This window comes from Haemorhous mexicanus, chromosome 4 (assembly GCF_027477595.1).
Source record: "Haemorhous mexicanus isolate bHaeMex1 chromosome 4, bHaeMex1.pri, whole genome shotgun sequence".
NCBI classification, from domain to species: Eukaryota; Metazoa; Chordata; class Aves; order Passeriformes; family Fringillidae; genus Haemorhous; species Haemorhous mexicanus.
This window is the reverse complement of record NC_082344.1, coordinates 17,832,446-17,856,267: the sequence shown is the minus strand read 5'-3', so window position 1 is coordinate 17,856,267 and position 23,822 is coordinate 17,832,446. Positions and strand designations below refer to the sequence as shown.

Genomic DNA, 23,822 nt, shown 5'->3' with positions numbered 1-23,822 from the left:
GTGGAAGTCTCACATACTATTAGTGTATCTCCAAACACAGACAGTCCAAAGAAATTTTAAGCTCTCATTAGAGATTGAATCAGTTATAAATAGGCACAGATGCCCTTTCTGCCTAGAAAGCCTAAAGAGATTACTCAAGAGATGTAAATCTTACTCACTGTGATTGACAGCAGCAGAGTGCTGAGATAACATCCTGGTATTGAATATAAATGCAAATAATTCCCATCAACTGCTACCTGTAATGGCGCATAGTTAGTTTTTTTGCACAGGGTCATCCAGCCCGTCTGGATGGGAATTACATTCCCTTTGCTAGTCATGCATTTAAAAAATGCAAACCCTAAGAGCAATAGCTGGTATGAACGTGTTATATAAAGGAGAACAAGTGTTTCCATAACTGATATGAATTACACAGGGTAATGAAGAAAGGTATTGCAGTGCTCAGTTGTTTGAGGAAGGCAAATAAATTCAGCCATTCTGGAGATCATGGGGTCCTCCATTCTAGATGCCTTTGAAATCACATTAATATAAACATTTTACTTCAGGAGCGACACTGAGATGAATTTATTAGGGGATGCTTCCTTTGTGTTGGTCTGGTTTGGTTTATTCCTGCCATCACTGTTGTATAGCACTTTTCTTTGCATCTAAATTCAGCTTCTTTCATCAATAAAATGACTCAGTGCTAGATTGCTTATGGGCCTTTTGGTAAGGTGCAGTTGGGTCTGCACAGAAACCTAAACTGCATTTGCCCAGACCAAGCACAGGGAAGACATTTGCTGATGAAATTGCCCAGTATGTTGGCTACATAGATGCTAAGATAACAAGATGTTAAATGAATCTGGTTGTAGCTGCCAGTCCCATTTTAAACTCTATGTCCCAGTCAAATGAAAATATTTTATTTTACTGAATATATTTAAAACTTCTCAGCATTCAAGGACTGAGTTTTCTTTTCCACCTCTGGCTGCTCGAGGCTGTGTCATGGTCTGACCTACATAGCTGGCAGGCAGCTCCATTGAATATTTGCTCCAGCTGCAATCAATGGGAATATCATTTTTTTCTCTTCTTGCCCTACAGGGCTGCGGAAATTACCTCTTTTTCCCATCTTCTTGGTATGGTGATGATGATTTCCCAAAGAAATTAGAGGATATAAAAATGTTCTTCTCATTCTGTGTTAATTTCTCTGATTCTAGGTGTGTGAATATTCAGATGGAACCAAGTCTTTGAAGCTTGGAGACTTTGGACTGGCGACAGTGGTCGAAGGTCCTTTGTACACTGTCTGTGGGACACCCACCTATGTGGCTCCAGAAATCATTGCAGAGACAGGGTGAGCATGACTGCCTACAACACAGGCCTGTAACCACTCGTTTTTGGCAGGTAGTAAGATCTTGTAAGATCCAAATGCTCCAACAAGCTGTTCCTCCATTGTTTTGTAACCAAACCACCCTAGGGCACCACTCCCAGTTCATCCAAGAGTATCCTTGCTCTGCCTGCTCTCAGAATTTGCCTTTGCCTCATCTCCCACCTTCCCAGGACCAGCTCTGGTGCCGTGGAGTCCATTTGTTTGTGTTCCTTGCCTCACCTCAGCATCCAGAGCCCACTGAACTGTGGCAGCTGTTTGGGGAAGAACAGACAGGCAAAACACAGTGTTTGCATTAGAAATGGAATCATTTATACTGGAAGAGGCTGCAGAGGTCACCTAGTCTAAACCTGTTCTCAGGACAGCTCTAATTAGATTATGTTGATTCAAGTGACCCTTTTGGGTGACACATCCTGTTTGATAACAATTGAACAACCCCATTGTTTTGTATTTAACAGGTCATTTCATAAATACAGGAAAAAAATTCTAAAATGGTAAATTTTTGCCTATGGCAGATTTTCATAAGTCTTCTCTCCTTTTAGACCTATGAGATCTCCATTCCATGCTCTGGCTGACTCTTGCCATAGCTGTGGCCACTCTGAATTTCCTGATGGAGGGAGGTTTTGTTTGTGTTGTTTCACTCCTTGTTCAGTGCATTTGTTGCATTGAGAAACATTTCACAGCTGCAGTCAGCTCCAGTGTCAGAGGGCACCTCGTCTGCGTGCTTGAGGTTTTGACAATCTGAATCTACTGAATAGGAGAAAAGGCCTCTTTTTGACCTCCAGTGTTTTAATTTCTGTGCTTTAAAAGAAAAGTGCAGCTCTTCTTCCCTGTGTTACTCACTGGAGAGGCTGGAGAATTGGTGTGTCTTGTTGCTTAGCAACACAGGATAACCTTTGAGAGAGTTACTTCACTGTGGGGACTGAGGAGGCACATTTTGTCTTTAACCATTAGTGGCTCTGGATTGGGAAACCTGGACACTGACTTGGATTTGAATATATTCAGAAGACCCTGGAGAGCCCTGAGGTAAAGAAAAAAAAAAAAAAAACATAGAATCATGGTTTCTTAAAGATGGTAAGGGTGTGAAGAAAAAGATGCTCAGGCACAAAATGCATCACCCCATCAGCAGGAAGTAACTCAGCACAGATTCTCATGTAATCCTGTCAGCATAATTTATTTTTGACTGGAACGACTCTTTTTTTGTTGTTGTTGTTAACTCAGCACAAGTAACACAGACATGTTTTCTCAGGTATGGCTTAAAGGTGGATATTTGGGCTGCAGGTGTGATCACTTACATCCTGTTATGTGGATTTCCACCTTTTCGCAGGTGAGTGCCAAAGGGAAAACCAGCAAAAGCAATCAAGTTCTTTCAGAGCAAGTCTGAACTTTCTCCCTGAAGGAGGCATCCTTGGGGGAGGAAAAAAGGTGGATCAGATTGATGTGTTTTCCTCACGGATTTGTTCATTTCTTTGAATGGTTTTCACTTGTCCCTCATTTTGGGTTTTGGGTTCAATTTTTTAAATATGTTTTCCTACGGGGGCAGGTGTTTTAGTTCTGGGGGGTGCGAGGGCAGAGCCGCTTTTCCTTTTGTCTCCAGGCCGATCCCAGCTCCGCCATCCGCGGGCGCGCGCTGCCCTCTGCCGTTGGCGCTGGGACGCGGCAGCGCCCGGAGAGCGGCGGTGGCAAACCGGGAAGGGGGAAAAATGCGCTTATCCCGCCTCTTTAACCTTGTTCGTCCTTTTGGGAAGTGTCAAACGAGCCGTGGGGTTTGCAAAGACATTTCCGGTACTCAGAGCCACGCTATTTCTGAGTTCTACTGAAAATCAAATGGGCGCTTTTTGGTTTTTTTTTTTTTTTTTTCTTTCCCAGAGAATGAGAAGGAATTGGACATTTTAATAGGGAATTCTGCTTTTAACATATAAATTACTAATGCAGGGCCTGTTTGTTCATTTTTACAGTGAAATACTTAACAAAATAGTGAGGTTTAACTAAAACACCCCAATGAACAAAAATATCTTGCAAACAATACAATAATTGTTGATGGAAAAAATATTAGTTCATGTATTTGGGTTTTTCATATTATTATTTCATGTTTAAAGTTGAAAATGTGTTTTGAAAGCTACATTGTGCAAGAAACTGTATTCTTTGATTAGAGTTTTGAGGGAGGGCACAGGGAATGTCCATATCATGCTAGTAGAACCAGGTGATGAGTGAGATTAATAAATGTGTGTTAACTATGCAGCCCCTGTTCCAGTGGAAAGGTTACCTCAATGTATTGGCTCAGAAATGCTATCGCTGTATAAACTTGTAAATTATGCATTTCTAGTAGTTATTAACATAATTTCTGTTCCATCCCCAAATCAAGTTAAAATTCCCATGACAAATTGGCTTTTTCTCTCATAATGTTTTTTGTTACTGCTGTTTTACAGTGAAAACAACCTTCAGGAAGACCTCTTTGATCAGATACTTGTGGGGAAGCTGGAATTTCCCTCTCCCTACTGGGATAACATCACTGATTCAGCAAAGGTACTGATATTTTTTCCCACCTGAAACAACATTTCTGACAAGCCCCTGTGCAGGCTGTGCTCAGCTGAGAAGGCAGCATGGAAGATGCAGAGCAGCCCAGTGCCCCAGCTGCTGTGCCTTTTCAGTTGGTTTAGCTGAACAGTGCTTGGTGGAAGCTCAGGGGTTTCAGGCTGCCATGGCTCTGCCTGAGCAAGGGTAGCAAAATGCCAGCTGCATTCAGGGAACGTCACACGATGCCCAGTTTACTTCATGATGCACTTAACAGCTGTTTGGTGCTGCAGCTGTAAAATAAATGTGTCCCTGAATTTTTCCCTCTTGTCACTCTTTAAAGAAGAAAAATTATTGCTCTGTGGATTGGTTGCAGTAGACATTTCTTCCTATTTTTATTTGAGCCATTTATTAGAGCTTTTCAAGAGGTGCAGCCATGGCTAATTGCCACTGCCTGCAGTTCTTCTGTGATCATTGCAGTTTTGTTTAAATTAATTGTGTCTGTAAGACAAAGATTCAAGTTGTAAGCCCCACTTCTCAGGTTAATTCACTAAAGTGCTCTGAATAATATGTGACGACTCAGTAACAAGTGGAGGTGGATTTTTATCTGGCCAATGAGAAGTTGAATTTTTTCCTGAATTTTTGACGCATTTCCCAATGGATGTTCAACCTTTTACCAACATTTCCCAAGTCCCAGTCATCTAACACATTTCCAGACCTGCATTCTGAACAAACATGGTCCTCAAGCTTGGTATTCAGGGTGATGTCTCACTTCAAACTTCCACAGACGAAAGAACTTGGCTGGTTGGGAAAGCTCTCAGTTAGGTGTGTTGTTAATGCTGGAAGAAACCATTTCCCAAAACTGAAGCAATGGACAGTGCCTCTGAAATAATCTTGAAATAATCTTGATAAAAAAATGAAGACTGATCATTTGGAGGCTATAAAAGGTTTTTTGAGGGAAGGACTTGGCTCGGCTCAATGTCTTTTATTCTTCTGCAGCAACACAGAAGAGAACATTTTCAAATAATTTCATCAGTTTCTTGACTTTCAGGTGCACATTCTTGTCTCTGATTTGTGTTTTTTTATGTAATGTTACTGAGTGCATGTGCACTGCCCAGAGAGGACCTCATCTCTCCCACATTTTTTTTTGTTCTGGTCATGTGCATGAATATGTAGAGAACAAAGTGGAACACTGGAGCTGATTTTTTTTAACATTTCTTTTTAATTTGTTTTCAATAGACTCAGTGAAACATGAGTACAGTGAAGAAACTGAAATCACACACGTTGCCTCGCAGACTCTTAATCCTAAAGGGCAAATTTAAGTTCCACTTAAGTCACACTGGTATCACTGCTTCTGTTGTCAGCTGGGGTTAGTTTTTTTCCATCCAGGTATCAAGAACATTGCACTGAGAAGAACTTGGTGCAACATTATTTTCAGTTTTAATATCCTTTCCCATGCCCTTCAAACTCCTCTTTTTTCCTTTGTCTATGAAGGAGTTAATCAGCCTGATGCTACATGTGAATGCTGAAGCCCGGTACACAGCAGCACAGATCCTAAGCCATCCCTGGGTGTCAGTGAGTAAATCACATTTCACTTGTCTCTAATTTGACATTAAACCTGTAAATCTAACCATTAACCTGTAGTGTTCAGAAGCAGCAGTACAATTAGCAAATATAACACCTAATTTACCACAGACACTAAGCTGGTGCTTGCCAGGTCCTTCATCTTCTCAGGCAGCAGCAAAGGGGAACACCAAAGTGCATTGCTTATTGATTTAAAATCAATTAATTATTAATAAGTACTAGGTTTACATGGAGACAGTCAATGCTTATTTTCAGACATGTTCTAAATGAGGGACTGAATACAATCTGTGGAGTTCCCTGACACAAGAGAAGACAACTATTAACAAGTGTATCAATGGATAACAGCTCCTCTCAAGCATATTTATGATACCTAATAACACCTCCAGACTTAGGACATGATGGGCCATTTAAAGTGGTGATTTGAAAGAAATCCAAGTGAAAAATATGCTTTTCATTTATAAGATTATTTCAAGCATATTATTTTTAACTTGCTTGAATCAAACCTGCAGCTTGTAATTGTGGGACAAATCAATACACTGGAAGTGTCACATGTCATTTTAAGAAACAGAAGTTCATTCATAAAACAGTGAGTGATTGCTCTGTTCCTTTCCTCTGGAATTGTCTCTCGTGTAGCAGAGTGTGTTCACTTTTGGACTGCCTATCTGAATATTTACTATTCATTAAAAAGCAGAAAGTACCTGATGATAAAAAACCTTTTGGGTTTTTTTCTAATGTGAATCTTGTGCTTTTCCTAATGCAGGATGATGCTTCCCAGGAGAATAATATGCAAGCTGAAGTAACAGGTAAACTGAAGCAGCACTTTAATAACACCCTACCCAAGCAAAATAACACATCTGCTGGGGTTTCTGTCATCATGGTAAGAGAAATGAACATTTTTATACATTGATAGCATACTCTGCATATTTTTCTGACAGTGCTCTATGAGCATGTGTGGTGCAAGAATAGCAAACCCAAAACTAGAAGAGTCTCTAACTCTAGTCTTTAGTGATGTACAATGCGGATTGTCTCATCATTGCTTGAGAGAAACCAAATCTATCACAGTGTGCTGCCCAAGAGATAAAAATGAGCTTTCAAACAGAAAAATGTGAACACTAAGCAGGTGTATGTTAAAATGAAGTTTATTAACAATTTGAAATCTTTCATTATAAAAACAGTTTTTTTATCTTATTGCCCATGTAGTTAAGTACAGTCTACCTCTGTGCCTGACCAAGTATTGCTTCATCTTGAGCATAGTGTTGTTCAACACTACCTGTGCCAGGAAACCAAGCTCTATTCCAGAAACTTCCTTTCTTCCTGATCTTACTAGGGCCCTTCCTTGTCTGACGCAAGGATGGACACTGTACACAAAATGTATCTTCAGTAAAAAGAAAGAAAGTAAAACCATCCATGGTAATGTAACAGGGACTTCCACCCTCACCCTCCCTTTAGCATTAATTAGTGTTAATTATTTTCAAAGACCAGACCACTTATGTTAACAAGAATAATTGTTTTAATTATCCGAGAACCAGTACATTTAAATAAAATGTTTTTGCCTACATCTCTGTCTTTGCAAATACACTTATGTGAGTTAAATAGGCAAACAATTTAAATGTAGGAAAAGTGCTAACATAAAAATAAGTCAGGAAATGGATTTCAGGTTCATGCTCTTGTCTACATTTCATTTGACAGTTTGACTTGACAGTTTGAGAGGGACTTCAGAGTTTCATTCATTATACTGTTGAGACTATGGATAAGCCTGAAGCTGAAAACTGGTATAAAATGCACTATACGTAATAAGAGCAATTTTAATTCTAACTCTCAGCCCCTCTCCAACTTGCATGCCACTTAAGCCTGTCTCAGATCTCTGACACAGTGTAGCTTTGGCTTCCTATTGATTTGAGTTTTTTCTGTTAGCTACTGACACTCCTTCAGCCAGGAAAGTTCACCTCATTTTACCTTTTCCTGCTTTATTTCCTTCTAACAGGTATGGAAGGATGTAAATGCTTATTAATTGCTGAATGCAGCTCCCAGTTAATGCTGAAAGGAAAAATAAAATCTTGTTCAAAACACTGTGATCTAATGAGGATTAAGCCCCCAATTTGTTATTCTTGCCCTGGTTTACCTTGAGCATTGAAATTCAGTTATCTTTGTGTTCAGAAGTTCTTCACTTGCTCCAGCACTCATTGCTTACCAACATTCAGCTTCAGACAAGCCCACTTTGTAACTCTCGTGTATTGCAGTGCATTGCTCTCAGTCCACCTGCACATTCACTGGAGCCCCTTTAGCATCACCTCATTCCAACACTGTCACCTGGCCCATGCAGATAATACCATCCTGTGGCAGATAAGTAAAACTGCACATCCCCAAGTTCAGTGTCCTTGCACAGGAGGCTCCTGCTGCCCCCAAAAGCATGTTGCTCTTAATTCAGTACTGATTTTTTTTGGTCAATTAAGAAATGTTCTGTAAATCTGAATTTGTTGCAATTGTGTTAGTTCTGCTTAAAGTAAGTCTAGTTTCTGTCCCTTGCTTTCTTCCTTTTTTCCTCCTTTCCCAATGCCTGCATTGCTTTCCTCTGAGTAGGTCCAAGGCAATGGTACGTACTAACGGCGATGCTTTGTTCTGCTGCACAAAAAGTACATGATCTCCATTTGTAACAAGAAAGGAGAAATAACTAAGCCAGTCTGAAGTGGAAAAAGCTGTACAGCCACACCAAACCAGCAAAGGAATACCTTTTAAACACTTAGGAAAACATGGTTCTGTCTTGAGCAATGCATATCTGAAATAGGCTTAGCAAACACCAATACAACAATTTTTTACTTCCTCAGACATGTCTTGGTTTATTCTCCCAGCAGCCACTTTGTGCATGTCTATATCCATCTTGTATCTAAAAACAGCTAGAAAAGGATGAGAACCTTTTGAAGACAGAAGCAAAGAACTAAACAGTGTTTCTATTTAAAATTGACACTTCTTTTAGAGCCAGACAAGTGATAATCAGTCCTAGATAAATAAAAAACATTGATGCTTAGCAACAGTAAAATTAAAAAAGAAAACCCTAAGATACATTACATAGAGCTGTATTGCTGCTATGAGGACAACACAGGAGAAAAATCACTGTCAGCATGAACTGAAAGCATGTCCTTCTCCTTTTAAATAACTTTACCTGCCACTGAAATAGCAGAAACCCCTATTTACAACTTTTTCCAGCAAGAAAAAAGGCAATGCAATGGTGCCTTGATAATGATAAAACTCCTTTAGACCATCACTAATCTCAAAAGCTCAGACCCAATTCTGCTGCTCCTTTCCTTGCATGCTCCCTTTTCAGTGTGTCAGTAGTAGAAACTCAGTTGTGGAGTATGGAATTTTCTCCTTGTACCTCACTATGCAGGGTGGCTAGTGATGTAACGAGTTAACAACAACAACAAAAAAGAGGGCAAGTACCTTGTATCTGCTGTCCTTGATGACTTTGATACAATAAACACATCTGAAAAAAAATGAACCCTGCTAAATTTGACTTGTGTCAGAAAATTATTTCAGTATTAAATACTTCAGTGAATAGTGTATTGGTCAAACACAACCAAAACCACATAAATTTTCACATTAGTAAAGCAAGCCCAATCAAAGGAATAAATTTTTGAGGAAAAGGTAAAGCACCTGACCTTTACAATTAGCACATATCTTTGAAGGTATGGAAAATGTTGTCTTCAACAGATGTACCACATACTCCAGATAATCAACCTATTCACTCTGCAATTCTCAGTTTCCATTACAACCTGTTGCTCCCTTCTCCTGTAAACTCATTTTTAAGTGCAGAATTCAGAAATTATGCCTTTTTTGCAACCATGAGAGGTCATTTTCCTACTCTCACCACTAAGCAGAAATGCAGGCCCTTTTCTTGAAAAAATAAAAAAAAAGTTCTGTCACCCTCCCAGGGGCTCCCCTTTTGTACCATGTAGTTTTTTACAGGAATTGTAGCACTGAGTTCTCAGTAAGCATCAACTGACTCCTTGTGTCTGCAGAAGCACAGGCACATAAATTTTGCTGATAGTTACTATGACAAGTTCCTTCACTATCACAACCACTTGTGCCATCTTTTTTTCCACATCAGACTTGCAAGACAAATTTTAAACCTGCAATGTCATGGCAAGCATACATCTGGAAGAGAAGTTTTCCTTGCATTTCCTAAAGTCAGCATCACAAAATTATACAATTCATTTTATTAAAGATTTCTAATGTTATTTCTCCTTTTTTAACCTGGCTGTATTGCATGCAGTTTATGTCTTGTAGATTGTTTTAAGCCTTAAGACAGGGCTGTATTTAACTGTTGTTTCATGTTTTGCCTTGGGTTTGTTTTGTTTGTTTGTAGAACACAGCTCTAGATAAAGAGAGTCAGATTTTCTGCAGCAAGCGCTGTCAGGACTCTGGTAGAGCTGGAATGGAGAAAATTTCTGCAATTGCTGCTGCAGCTGCTGATCCTCGTGAGGCTGGGTCCGAGCCCCTCCTCCCTGCTGCTCCTGAGCCACTCTGGTCCCCCACGCTGCCTTCTCCTGAGCTTGCTGGGGATCAGCCTGGTGCGTAGGACTGGGGAAAACAAATCCAACTGAAGCTCCCCACACTCTGGCCACAGATTTCTTCATTTCCCATGACTGTTTTCAGTTTGTGTGCACCTCTCATGAAAGCCCCAGACAGGTCTCATCTTCTCTCTCACAGGGGGAAAATGAGCCACATCTTGGGAACAGCAGTAGGGGAAAGACTCCAGGAATGCTAGGTGGTTTTTTAAGTTCTCTGTGTCAATAATTAACTCTATTTCACACAGCCTTGGGCTCTAGATAGACTAACTTATGGTGTAGCTAACCATATTTTTATATGAGCAGTGAGGTGGGGAACAGATACCTGGCCTCACGTCCACCAGCAGGCCCTGTTCTGTTCTTCTGATGGGAATTTTCAGAAAAGTGGGAGAGGCAGACAAGGGAAGAAAACTTCTATTTGCCTTCTATTCCAATGCCTCTATTTTCAGTCAAGTTTCTACTAAACTTGAAGAGGCAAATTTTCAAAGAATTTTTTAGTGGACTAACTGTAAAATATCATGAGACAAACATTTGAAGATAGAGAGGGAAGGATGGTTGTTTTCCATCAAGTTTGTTATCTGACTTGCAGGCAGGGTAGTGTTTAGATAATATGAATTTAAATAAAGTAACTTGGGATGTAAACATGAGCAGTGGACATTTATTTGTTACAAAGACTGGAGTGAAGGAAGTCTTTTTGCTTTGCCATTTTCTATCCTAACCACAAGTGTCCCATCCACACCTTTCTCCAGGGTAAGACTACCTGTTAGAGTAAAAACAAAAAAAAAAAATTACTTTGGGCCTGTAAAGGGAAAGCCTGCTGCATGTTATCCAAGCTATGATGAGCTGAGCAGCTCCTAATTCTAGGACAAGCTGATAGAGGAGCTGCCATCAATAGCCATCAGAGGTTTGTCAGTGCTATCCCCCTACTCACCTGGTGCAAGCACTGGAAACCAGGATTGGGAAGCAGCTCTCCTTAATCTGCAGTCACAAAACAGACGAGGTTTTCTCTTTACCATAATGCTTAGTTCAATAGAGTATGTATTCAGCTTAATCCTTTTCCTTTGCTCGTTCTTATGAATTGGTCATAGTTCATTTTTTCTCTTAGCTATACTTTCTACTAGAATTGTAAAAGAAAGACCTGCAATAAACTTTCTTCATTAAAAAAAAAACAGAACACAAAAAGTCATTCCTTTCTTTGAGAGCTCAGTTATTTTGTCAGTGACACTTGTCTTATTCTCCCTAGAGAGACTGAACAATTAGATGTCTACCAAAACAATAGAATTAATTTGAGGGATTCCCATAAACTTCATTGTTTTAAAGTTCATTGCTTCCTATGAAAGCCATGAGTAAAAATGGTTAAACCTTTTGAAGAGCATTTAAAGATCAGAAAGTGCCAAGTAATAACTTAAAGCCATGGCAGCTGAAAGATGTGCAACATCCTGGCAAGAAAATGGTATTAAAGGTAGGAAAACATGGCATGTCTTAAACTATGATAAAAAAGTTGGGCTACAACCAATCCTTGCTAATTAACTTTGTGGTGGGTTCCCTGAAGTAAGTTCAATATACTTGAAGAGTATGGGAATAGCCTTTCTGTAAAATAATTTAGTTTTTGGTACAGTGCAAAAAGATGAAGCTATGACTCCAACCTTAATCAGAACAGAAGCTTCTGATTCAGATTCTGGTGAGAGTCTGTAGCTGGCTGCCTGTGTGGTTGCTGATTTCTGCAACAAGTCTCAGATTCAGAAAAAGAAAGGATGTGGAATTTCAGGTGGAGCAGGCTAACCAGCCCCCCCCAGCAAAAACAGCAAGCCTCAAAAAGAGCAGAACAGAGAGATCAGCAGAGAGAGAGCAACAAGCAAATAAAGAATGCTGGGTTAAGTTCTGGTTTTCATTAGAGGAGGGATTCAGCTATGAAGAAAAAAAACTGCCATGATTGGCAAGGATTTCCAGTGAGTTGTGTCGCACAAATAATTATGCATCTATAACAGAAGGGATCATCACTTTGCCTGGTCAACAGCTGCCAGTTCTAAACTACTACCTTGTCTCATGGAAGAAGAAAGTAAAGAGAAACATCCTGAATTCATGTCCCTAACTTCATGACTGATCAACATCTAAACAGTCTTAGACAAGTATTTTGATTCACAGAGCAGAGGCAGGTTCCAAAATGCCTATTTAAAAATAGTGATGACAGCTGGAAAATATAATCATATGGCCAACAATCAGATAAAAACAGGATAGCTGGGAAAATCCCCGATTCTTTGTGTAACCTTAGCAAAATTATAGCACTACTCCATGCCTTAAAATACTTCCACATAAGTTCAGTCTGTGCATAGATGCAGGAGATACCACACTTTATTTTATTTTTATGTTAAAGATGTGTTGGTTAACACTAAAACACTTAATGAAGGTCCCTAAGTATCACATTTGGTTTCTTACCTGCTGCACTTTCATTTAGTCCTTCTCTTGTTGTAGAACCACCAGTTGCTGCTGGAAGAAGGCAAAAATAGTTCTGCACAATTTTTTTTCCTGTTATAAATGGAAAGAAACTACTATAGAAATTGAAAACAAGTCAGACATTTTTTAGAAAGAACTGTTACAAACACTCCATAGTGACAGCTCTACTGCTACCATGCCTACATTTAAAAAAATAATTATTAAAAAAAACTTTTAAAATATCCTAAACTTTCTAGGTCCTTTGAAAGTGAGTAGTTGTTCACAAAAGTCCAATGAGCCATTCCTGCAGTTCTAGATTTAAAGTCCCAGGACTGAATCCTTTCCTGCTATAAATCAGCCTAAATCCTGCTATAAATCAACACTATGTCCACTGATTAATTCCCATCAATATTTACCCTTGCAGACAATTGCCCCTTCTGGAACAAAAAAACCAAAAAAAAACAAAAAAAAAAACAAAAAAAAAAAAAAAAAAAAAAAAACCAAAAAAAAAACAAAACAAAACAAAAAAAAACAAAAACAAAACCAAAAAAATTCTCAAAATACATTAATGAAGATGCTGTTTCATAGTGTTAGTTTTATCAATATTGACTCATTCTTAGTAGCTAATTGTCAAGAATATTTACACAGGTCAGTAAATCCCATTTAACCCAAGTTTTCACATCTTTCTTCCTCCCAGTAGTCTCTGGTCTAATTATTATAGCTTGATAGCTATACTGATACTGATTCCATCACTTTTACATAAATAGATGTATTTATCAATCAATCATCTTTGGTTTTATCAGTTTTTAAATGGGAAAATATATTTTCCATTTACTCATTCTTTCTTTCAAGCTACATTCAAATAGCAATTGGAATGCAGCAGAAAGGCACAAAACTAGCAAGCAACCCAAAATGCTTGTTAAGTAAAACAGATGGGTTTAAGATGACAGAAAAGACAAGCAAATCAAACCCTCCTATGTACAGTCAGCTTCAATGTCTAAAGCACAGAAGTAGGTATTTAGTCGAGCTTTTCTGTCAGGGAAATCCACTCTAGCAGGATTTTTGTTTTCTTTTTAAACTAAATAGGCATTACAAAAAAAAAAAAAATCCAGGGCAGGGAGTGGTAGCTGCAAGTAGCCATGCAACTATCTACAAGGAAGCTGTTGCTTCTGTCATTAAATTATTTTTTTTTTAAAGAGAATTTGAATTTTAGGTGCCTTTTGTTTCCTTTGGAAACAGGAAGCCAAGAGTGTGAATCATGCAAAGTGCAGGTTTCAAAGAAGCACTAAAAACCATTCCCTCCTCCCCAAAGTAATAGGTGAGATAATTGCCAATTAACAGGAAATACTGATGTCTAGAGCATTTGAATGCTGAATGTTTAAACACTGCTTGAATTACTCTACTTGTTTGGTTTCAAATGGTCAAATTTTGGTTTTTGCAGCTACAGAGGCTTGATAAAAGCATCCCTTGCATGGAGAATAAGCAAGGCAAAATGGGAGAGCAAGGTACAAAGCAATTTCTGTTACTGGACATTGCTATTGCTGATAGCACCAAAGTCACCACACAACCAGACTGAGCTGTGCCTACAACATTTTGCAGCTCAGAGCTCACACAGCAGCAAGAAAAATACTAGAATAACTTGAAGAAAAAAATAAAATAATAAATTATCATTTCTCAAATGTTGTCCATTTAGCAAACAGCAAGTACCACATTTTGGGAACCCCTTTTTGTCTATTCCCTCACAATGCAACATCATTTCCAAAGCACCCACCACAATGTCTGATCTAGGGGCAAAGTTGTGTGCAATTTCAGGTTTTACTAAATACATCTCTTTGGTTTCAAGACTATGCTTTCCACTCTTAATTAATTTTCAAAAAATATAATATAAAATATTTATAAAATATATTAATAGTTGTGAAATTTTTAACATTCCTTTTCTAACAATATGCTTCTCAATAATGTCTCAACTGAAAGTACATGTACAAGTTAGAATTCATTCTTTCAAACTTTGTATGTTTTAATCTTTTTTTACTTCATGACAATGGTTCTGCTTGAATGGAGGAGCTTTAGGTTAAACATAGTTGAATTTAAGTACATATAAGCAAACCAAAATGTAAAACCATTTCTTACCTTTTTTTTTCCCAGAGCTTTTAAAGAGCAGCTTTAAATTGTGATGCATCATTAACTGCATTAGCTTACTGAAGATTTTAGGTTGGTTCTGCATAAAAGTAAACTATTGTGGATTACATGTAATGATGTAACATACAGTAAATCCATGCAAGTGACTCATTTAAAGTGTTACACAAACATCCTAATCCCGTATGGGAGAGGTGTCTAGAGCAGCACCCTCAGAATCGCCCATGTCTGGTTCTATTTAATGAGGATAAACCCAATTTCTCAAAAAGAATACAGTGATCTAGTATTCCCCTTGAATTACTTCTAGAAGAAAGAAAAGAGAAGTATGCCATACCACAAGCACACTGAAATCTCTATGAATATGAAATTTAGGACATAAAGTGGAAAAACTACAATCTAGATAGTCACCTTACCAGTCACTGACATGTTTTATGAAAAATCCTTTCCTTAGGATTTTTCCCTCCTGAGAAGCTGAGAGGCCTCAGGAACAAGCTGTAAACAATTCTTATCTGCTTCTGTGGAATGTAACAGGGGGAATCTGTGATTGGTCTCATCTGGTTGTTTGGAATTAACGGCCAACCACAGATCACCTGTCCAGACTGTCTCGGTCAGAGACAAGCCTTTGTTATTCATTCCTTTTCTATTCTTAGCTTAACCTTCTGATGAAATCCTTTCTTCTATTCTTTTAGTATAGTTTTAATATATTATCTATCATAAAATAATAAATCAAGCCTTCTGATACATGGAGTCAACTTTCTCATCTCTTCCCTCATCCTGGGACCCTTGTGGACAATACCACACTTACCTAGGCCATTCTTATTCAATACAACTAACAACAACCACGTCCTGACTAAAGCTGCCATAAAATTCACTTCCCATTACCTTGGTATCAGATCAGCTCTTTGGGATGTTTAACAGGAACAAAGTGCTGCAGAGAAGTGAGGGACTACCAAGAGGATGTCAGGGCAAGAAACAATAGCAGACACATACACAGCTTGCCTTCAGGTGTAGACAGCACAACACAGCCAAGAACTGCAGAAATATTCTCAAGTCTGAGCAATCATTTACCTCTGCCTACAGTAGCACCACAACACAAACTTCCTTCAGAGAAACCCCTACTCTGACCACCCCATCTTCTCTTACCAGATCCTACAGCATTTCTATCAGCAATTTACTGATGGAAAATTCAAGGGATTTCAAGCTACATTTACCAAGTACTGCACAATCCAACCAATCAGCACTGCTGCAGAGCACTTCCCATAACCACAGCTGGCAGCAGCTCTGTTTGAACTCACCAGGGCAAAAGAAAGGCCAGACTATCACATAAAAAATGTTCTGCATAAATAATCCCTCTGCATAAACACATTGGAGGAGAGAGGTCTGTCCCTCTCTTGAGGAATATTCTGCCAATACCAGCCAAATGAGGCCCAGCTGCAGGTTAATGCCTGGCACCTGCTGACAGCTTTCAGGTGATCCATGTGACACAGGTGCTGCCCTGAAGAGAGTAACAAGTACCTGAGTAGCTGGAAATTTAACCCTGTTTTCCATCTCATCACAAACAGCATGAGGTGGGACTACTTCAGCCAAAGCTGAGATCCCAAGTACATGCCTGGGCCCCAAGGTGGTGTCCAAGGTATTTGGGTTCACCTGTGGATGGAGGGGGATGTCCTACTCACCAGAGAAGTCCAGAACAGAGGTGTCTTTGCAGGCCTGCTCACAGAGGAGAAGGTGAAGATGTCCTTTCCCACAGAAAGGCTGCAGCACTCCAAAGGCAATTCACCACACTGCAGTAGCTACTGCTTCCCAAGGAGGGCTAGGTGCAACTCAGGACAGCACACACAGGTACATCTGCGCTTCCAGTTTGGGAAAGCATTTCCTGATCCAGTAGAGCCCTTTCTAAAACAAGCAACCTACCAAATCAACTCCCCATGAAATATTTTTGCTCCAAGATCAGGAGCTATTATTTCTATCAATACTGAAGTGTTTCCTCATAAAGAGAAGACTTTGAGGATTTCCATTTGCCAAAATACACCTTTTTCTTTTTTGTTTTCCCTCCACCCAGTCTAGGAAAAACCACCTCTGGCTTGAGACAAACTCAAATTTAACTTCAAGACCATTCCAATTTCTCCTCAAACTCTGCTGATACAAGGCTGTGAATGTTGTTGAACTTCAGGAAATGTGAGATACAAGTTCTGCAAAACAAATGTTCAGTACACAGAGCTCAGTACACCAGGCGCTTCTCACAGACACGACCCACTACAGCCTTTGCTTAATCCCATCATCCTTGTGCTACACAAAACAGGACAATGTAACTACTGATACACCACAACCACCTCGGTATGAAAATGCAGAAAGCACAGAAAACACCATTTCATACACACCAAAAGTACATTAAATACATCAGCCACGACACCCCTTTCCTCTGTTAGGAACATATCCTGAATCACAAGAACTCAGTACTCCACTGAAGATCTCAATTACAAATGTAATTTTATTTCATTTATTCACTCAAACTGAATTTTCTCATTCCAAATCTTTACTGAAAGAGAGAGAGTAGCTAAATGCTTAGAAAAACGAAGAACTGCTCTAGTAGGCAGCTAGAGAAATGTATGTATCAATACAGATATGGAATGTAAATTTCAACTCAGAGATCACAACATACAAAGAAGATTTTATGCAATACAGACTTACAAAACAATAACAGTTCTTTTCACAAATATTTTCACAGAGTTCTGCACAGCAATCTTGTAGAAAAGTAGATTTGTGCAACACCAAAATAACTTATTGTTCCTTAGTATAAATTATTTTTCATTTCCTAAAAGAAAGAGGTAATTTAATATGACTAGGCAGGATCTGACTGGATTTGGTGGTAGCAAAATACAAAAGACTTTTTTTGCTGTAGGCAGAAAAGGAATATGACATGTGCTACAGTATTGCAGGGGCACATTCTGACAAAAAAGAAAGAAAAAGTGGCCTGCAAATCTTGTGCTTCTGCATAGGGGCTGTGCACCAGCAAGCTCCTGCTGCCTCCCTGCTTTCACAGTCAACCAGCAGAAATGTGCTTTGGAACTTGCCCCTGCTAAAAAGCACCTGCCTCAGTGGGCTTCTGGTTTGAAGCCTTCAAAATGAGCCTTTCCAATTTGGAGGAACAATCCACATTTTGGTGTGCTTTGAAGGAGATGCCAGGTAGAAACTAAAAACGATTCACACTTGATGTTACACAAACTCCGCTCCCAATTTCTCTCCTAACTGCACTAAACATACAACTAAAAAAGAACTAATTGTCTAGGCCTAGAAACATGCTTGAAGAGTAACATTGATGGAAATGATTTGCAAAGTTCAAAATTACATTAACCATAATTTAAATACTACCCCTTGATTCCCAGAAACTTCAGTGCTGATGTAGTACAATCATTTGGAAAAGTATGAGACAAAGTGTGGTACAGATAGCACAGATTAAAATTCCCCCAATACCATAATTAATTTCCGTTATGTTAAAATCATATTTTCCTCAAGGTTATAGATAAAGCTTCAGATGGAACATTTGTTTCTTCATAATATAGCTAGAATGTGAGTTTTAACCATGTTTACTTTAGGTTTTGTTTACATACAGGGATCAAAATAGACTTCTCCTTGAGACTAAAAATATAGATTTTTTTAACTACCGAACCCAGCAGCTGGTTTTCTGCTTCTTTGCCCTTTCCCCAAAAAAGTCAAGAGAGGTCTACAAAAATAGCAATTAACTTTAAAAAATAGTTTGCTTCTTCCAGCAAATTTAAGTTACATTCAGATGTAATAGAAGTATTTATAAGGAGCTGTGTGGTGGCTTGACCCCGAGGGAGGCAGTGCTGTGTCCAGCTCCGTCCTGGCCACAGCTGCTCCTGTCAGTGTTTGTCCCAGCCTCTGGGAAGGTCAGTACCTGGTTTGGTACTCGTGGTGCCAGCGATTGAAATCATTGTAAAAAACCACGATGCTCCCGGACGCCATTCCAGTCATTATACACCTGAGGGAAGCAGATTCACCAGTCATCAAACACACAAAGCACCATGCAAGAGTTTGTGTGGTCAGCCTAAAGCTACACCCGAGAGCTGGACAACAGAACTGCTCACCAGCATTCCTGTCCTGCAAGGCCACTTGGGATTCCCCAGGATTACTTCTTGGCTGGTTTTTGGGAGGGTATTGGAGAGGGTATGAAGCCCTGGTGTAGCAGCAAAGGGAAGGAAGGCCAGGAGGAGGGTTCATTTCAGTTTCAACTCCCCCAACTTAAGCATATCTACATGAAGGAATTGGATGTGGGCACAAGCCTTCAGTTGGAAATACTAAAACTGAAGTCTTTGATTGTTTTGGAAGCTCCTGAAAGCAATCCCTGGGCTTTCTTTCCCACTGAGACATCCTTCTTTCTGAATTTCTTACCCTTGGCCTGCTACTGGAGATCATTTAGATGCGTTTGAAAAGCCATGACCCTGACACAGTACACAATCAGTCTCTGGATCATTTTTTTAACAGTCTCAATAAAGTATTCCAAAAATCAGAACAATAAGGATGTATAAAATCCTGGCATTTTGGGGGAATAAAGCCTTAGAATTAAAAAATTCAGAGTAAAAGGCTGCAAAGCTTTTCTTCAAAATGAAGATTAAGTATGAGATCACCAAAACATTGCATTTTGGCAGGATCACCTATTTAATGTCAACAGTACAATTCTGATTATCTATTACATTAAAATGTCTTTTAAATAACTCTGAGTAATTACCTGTAATTAATCAGTAATTACTCAGTAAAATACTCTGAGTAAATTTCTTCCTTGTCTTCCAACCCACAGTGCATAGGTTCTTAACCTGAGGCCATGGACAAATTTCTCTATGTCCATATTAAGTTTCAGTTCATTAACATGTCATTAATTAAAGATTCTCTAAATGCAAAATTTACAAGGTCTAAAATTCAACAGTTTTTGAAATACATTTAACAGCAAGGGCTTCTTTTTAATGGAAAACCACTTTAGCCAAAATGCCAATATTCTCTAATTACGCTTCTCAAGAAGATGTTCAGTGTTTCATTGAAATTCACAGGTTTTTCTGGTTTGGATTTTTTAAAGTTCATTTTGTGCAAGTTTTAGAAACACAGATAAAAATTTTAAAAACATTCAGTATGGATTTCAGTAAGTGGAAGGCTAAGAGCCTCAGCAACATGCTTTACTGCATAATATAGACATCCATAAGGGATTTAGGAGACAAATCAGCTTGAAAAGTACACAGAAACACCATTTAGTAAATATAGCACAGTAAATAAAATCCAACCCTGAAAGCTAAAGGTGTACAGATGAAATGGGAAACATCCATCTTATAAATAAACAATATTTTTGTGATAAAAGCACTGAAGTATTGTCAAGTACAGCTGCATTGGAAAGTGCAATGTGAAACTGCAGTAAAAATTTCAAGTGGTCACCTTCAGCAGGAGGATTGTTCAAAAAGGGTCATGCTGTATGTGGATAAAACAACTGTTCTAGAACTGAGAATTACACTTTGCTTTGGCAAATATATGGATGTGTGGAGGGAATCTTCTTGTGCACCTATTCCAACCGTTCTATTTTTAACACGAAAGTCTGGAATCATGAATGTGATTCGTCTTGTAAGTGAAAGAAGAGAGATGAAAGCACACGTGTAACGTTCCCCCTCCACGTGACCCACACTGTACATTGGTGCAAAACCAATAATTCAGCCTATCTTGAAAGTCTGCCAAAGAAAGATTTCTTGGATCTCTCTTCATTCCCCAAAGAGCTGAAATCCTGAAAAAGATTGTCTGCCCTAAATATACCATGTTAAAAAAAAAAACTTTTGCCAGCACGGAATTCTCAAGATAATCACCAATATCTGTGACCCACAGAAAATCACAATCAGGACAACAAAAATGCAAGTTAATTGTAAATATGTATTCCCCAATACTCTTGTCCAGACCAGACTTGGTCTCACCTTTGGTCATAGGACAGGGCCATGGATCGGATTCCAGCGTCACACCCTGGGTAAGCGAAGAGCCGTTTGAGGTCCCACACCTGCCAGACCATGACAACCCCGTTGTCTCCACCTGTGAGCAGATACTGTCCATCCCGACTCAGCTGAATGGCCTGGGGGCAAAGCACAGGGAGATTTGTCAGATAAATGTGTGTGTGGCTCTTACTTCCCCACTTCTCTTTTCAATAAAAGGTTTCATATTGGTAGCTGAATGTCCAGGGAGACTTTGATATCAACACAAGCTTTTGGGAAGTAACATTATTGTTATGTTATTTTACCCAGCAAGAGAATTAATGCTCTTATGCACAAATCTCCAATACATTAGATGTCACTACTTAAGTCTCACCTGACTTGTGATTTATTCCATGTCCCAAAGATTCAATATGAGGTCAGCTAAAGAAATTTACTTTTCTAATTAGCTAGATTTACAAGATGCAGCAGCACTGGCATTAAAATATAGCACCTGACATTCCCCCAAGGGAGTTTAATACCAGCCTAGCAGAAGCTGAATGTTAACAGGAATTGAACTGTTATACGAATCACTAAAATTAATTTAGACCAGCACTTTTAGATTCCTGCACTGGATTAATAAAATAGTGATCCAACTCTCTTAACAGAGACTGTGTTTCCTTTTATCATCCATCCTGAAACTGCCTCTGAAAAATTCAATAGCATATACCCTTTTTTGTATGCATCATGGAGACTGATGGCAAATCTGTGTTTTAAATCTTTTTTTGGGAACCAGATCATGAAGAAAGATGGGATATCATTGGTTTTCAGAGTCAAGACTTCTTCAAACAGGAATCTTCAACCTATTTTAGTATTTCTCATGTGCAATTGGGAAAAAAATCAAGATACATACTGAATACCCAGAAAAATAATTTTTCTTCTTTACCTAAAGACTATACCAGATGAAACTATCAGATATTAAATGGAAAGGAATCAGGATAAGTCCTTCTTAAAAGAAAGATTTTCCTAGTGTAAATAAGCCAAAACGGGTCTTAAGAGAACTGAACTTGAAATTTTATTAGAGCAAGTGCTAATTTATGGGGTGAGAGAGACCCATCTAGCCCAGAGGTCTATCTCCAACAACGGCAGCAGGAGATGCGGCCAGCCTGGTCAGCCCACAGCCCTCTTCCCCCATGCACCACAGCACCCAAAATCACTGGATTAGGAAGATCAGAACGTTCCTGTTCCCTTTAGTATCTATTTATGGAAATGCTGCCCATGAATTCTCTTAATCTTGTTTCGAGCCTGCTGACGCCTTCTGAGGGGAGCAAGAAATTGGCAGAAGTTTACTTCTGGAATAGGTTTATTCCATGTTTTGAGGTGATCCTACCAGTTTCAGTGACTACACCACAGTCTCATATTGTGGAGCTTCCTGAATAAGAGTTCACCATTCATCTCAGGCATTGCCTTCATCACTCAGTAAACTTTCAGCACTCCCCACCTCAAAAAGCATTGAATGAAGCTGGTTCCCAACAACAACCCTTGGAAGACTCCATGACTGACTCTTCTCACAGTGTGTGAGCATTTTTTCCATATGGGTCTCAGTAATTACTACTACAGAAACCCTGAGGAGGCTAAAAACTTCATCTGAAAGGAGGCTCCTGCCCTGGTGTTGTGCAGAAAAGAAATGTAAGCAGTAGAGGATACCAGGCCCTGATTTTATAGCCTTATCCTCCAACTGTCCAGGAAAACTGAAAGGTCTGCAGCATTTGCCAAAGAAACAAAACCAGAAAGTTGAATGGATTCTGTCATGTGGAATGACATCAGCATGAGCCACCAGCAAGATCAAGACCCTTGACATATTGAACCATGATTAATAATTACAAGTAAGCCCAAGCCTTTTCCTATGCTCTCTTCCTGTTTTCAGATGCTTCTTCTCCACTCTCTTTCTGATTTTTGCTCCCCAGCTTGACTTCTGTTTTTCCTTCTCTGCTTTTAGATTTGTCCACAATACTCAGCACAGAAACAGCCTGTCCTTCATTCTACTCTTATTTCTCCTCTGCTTTCTTATCAGTTCTTCCCTTTCCTTGCCCAGGGTCACAACCATCACATTTCTTGCCATGGATTTTTTGTGCACCTCTTTGTGAGGGATGATTGGTTGCAGGGAAAAACTACATCCATGGCCTACAGATGCAGGATGTACAGAATACAGATACTAGATACTAAGCATTATCTACAAACGTATTTAACCTAAGGTTTGTTGGCAGCTAAATTTGGGCAGCCTTTCAATGCAATACACACCCTTCACATCAGGATTAATTTGTGATAAATTTCAGCTGGCCCAACTTCTCAAGAGAATGATGTAAGAATGGAGGATGTTCACAGCAGTGGCTTATAAATTCCATAAACACACTCTCTACAAAGAAATGTATTCTTTTCTACTAAAATATTGTCAAGGCAAGGACATTGCCTCAAGATCATAGTCTATAAGCAAAAGTCCAGCTTAGAGATTTAAATTTAGGAAACAGTAGAAAGAACTGAAGACAGGATTTTACAAACATCTCTCTGCTGAAATCTGTAATTATTTTGGCACTTGCAGTCTCTGCTTATACAGGTTTGCAAATACGCAAAACTTTTTACATACCTCAGGGAAAAGAAGTTTGGGACTTTTCCTAATATAGAGAATTTACAGCATATGCACCACAAAGAAATCAGAGAAACTAAAACACAAAGACGTTACATTCATGCAACACTGAAGCATTTATAAACACTGCTGACAAGCCTAGAAACCAAAATATACAGAGTGTGTAAGATACTGCTTTGTGAGCAGCAATAACTGAAGTCAGACATATTGCACATCTGTATTTTTTGTATTGCTGCACTCTATTACTGCAATGCCAAATACATCCTGCAAGAATTATACGATGTGCGACACTTAGATTAAGATAGAGCTCCTATATTATGTTATAAATTTAGAGTGTTTACTGCAACAACTCCCAAGGAGTCAGAATGGATCACATTGCTGGAATTTTATTTCACACAATAACTTTAAAAGGAGTGTAATTGAAACATAAACACATACTCTAAACAAGATTTAACACTGAGCAAAAAAGAAAAGATGATAAACCTATTCCAGCCATGTTTTGAACTAAGATGACAAGACATACATGTAAATTTAGACATAATAAAGCAGAACTTGTAGAGTTTTTCCAACCACAGCTAAGTATGGAAAACTGAACACTACCAAAGATTAGAACTGAGTATTCTGAACTGAAGCTTCTT

General features: G+C 39.0%; 2 protein-coding genes and 1 long non-coding RNA gene across 16 annotated transcripts in view; 1 reads left to right on the top strand and 2 right to left on the bottom strand.

The window, feature by feature from the left end:
- The window catches only part of DCLK2 (doublecortin like kinase 2), a 79,636-nt gene extending 68,977 nt beyond the window's left edge, over window positions 1-10,659 (top strand). For 2 of the 6 annotated variants that reach the window (XR_009486149.1, XR_009486148.1), the window contains 7 exons: window positions 1,188-1,321; window positions 2,604-2,681; window positions 3,784-3,880; window positions 5,363-5,443; window positions 6,213-6,329; window positions 7,142-7,224; window positions 9,816-9,872. Coding sequence is in view for 4 of the 6 variants with exons in the window: in XM_059843953.1 (XP_059699936.1) it covers window positions 1,188-1,321; window positions 2,604-2,681; window positions 3,784-3,880; window positions 5,363-5,443; window positions 6,213-6,329; window positions 9,816-10,028 (720 nt within the window). In the remaining 2 variants the exon portion in view is untranslated. Of the gene's footprint in view, window positions 1-1,187; window positions 1,322-2,308; window positions 2,536-2,603; window positions 2,682-3,783; window positions 3,881-5,362; window positions 5,444-6,212; window positions 6,330-7,141; window positions 7,225-7,692; window positions 8,503-9,815 lie in introns of those variants that run through there. The other 4 variants (XM_059843953.1, XM_059843952.1, XM_059843954.1 and 1 more) reach the window with 3 other exon arrangements.
- Window positions 6,576-12,446, bottom strand: LOC132326141 (uncharacterized). Its single transcript, XR_009486150.1, has 2 exons — window positions 10,949-12,446; window positions 6,576-10,777 (listed from the first exon to the last, which is right to left on the bottom strand). It is a non-coding gene; the product is annotated as an uncharacterized LOC132326141 (long non-coding RNA).
- A 4,613-nt stretch (window positions 12,447-17,059) lies between these two features.
- The window catches only part of LRBA (LPS responsive beige-like anchor protein), a 370,012-nt gene continuing 363,249 nt past the window's right edge, over window positions 17,060-23,822 (bottom strand). For all 9 annotated transcript variants that reach the window (XM_059843942.1, XM_059843943.1, XM_059843945.1 and 6 more), the window contains 2 exons: window positions 20,553-20,704; window positions 17,060-18,589 (listed from right to left, as the gene is read on the bottom strand). In XM_059843942.1, coding sequence (XP_059699925.1) covers window positions 18,499-18,589; window positions 20,553-20,704 — 243 coding nt within the window. In that variant the 3' untranslated portion in view covers window positions 17,060-18,498. The remainder of the gene's footprint in view (window positions 18,590-20,552; window positions 20,705-23,822) is intronic.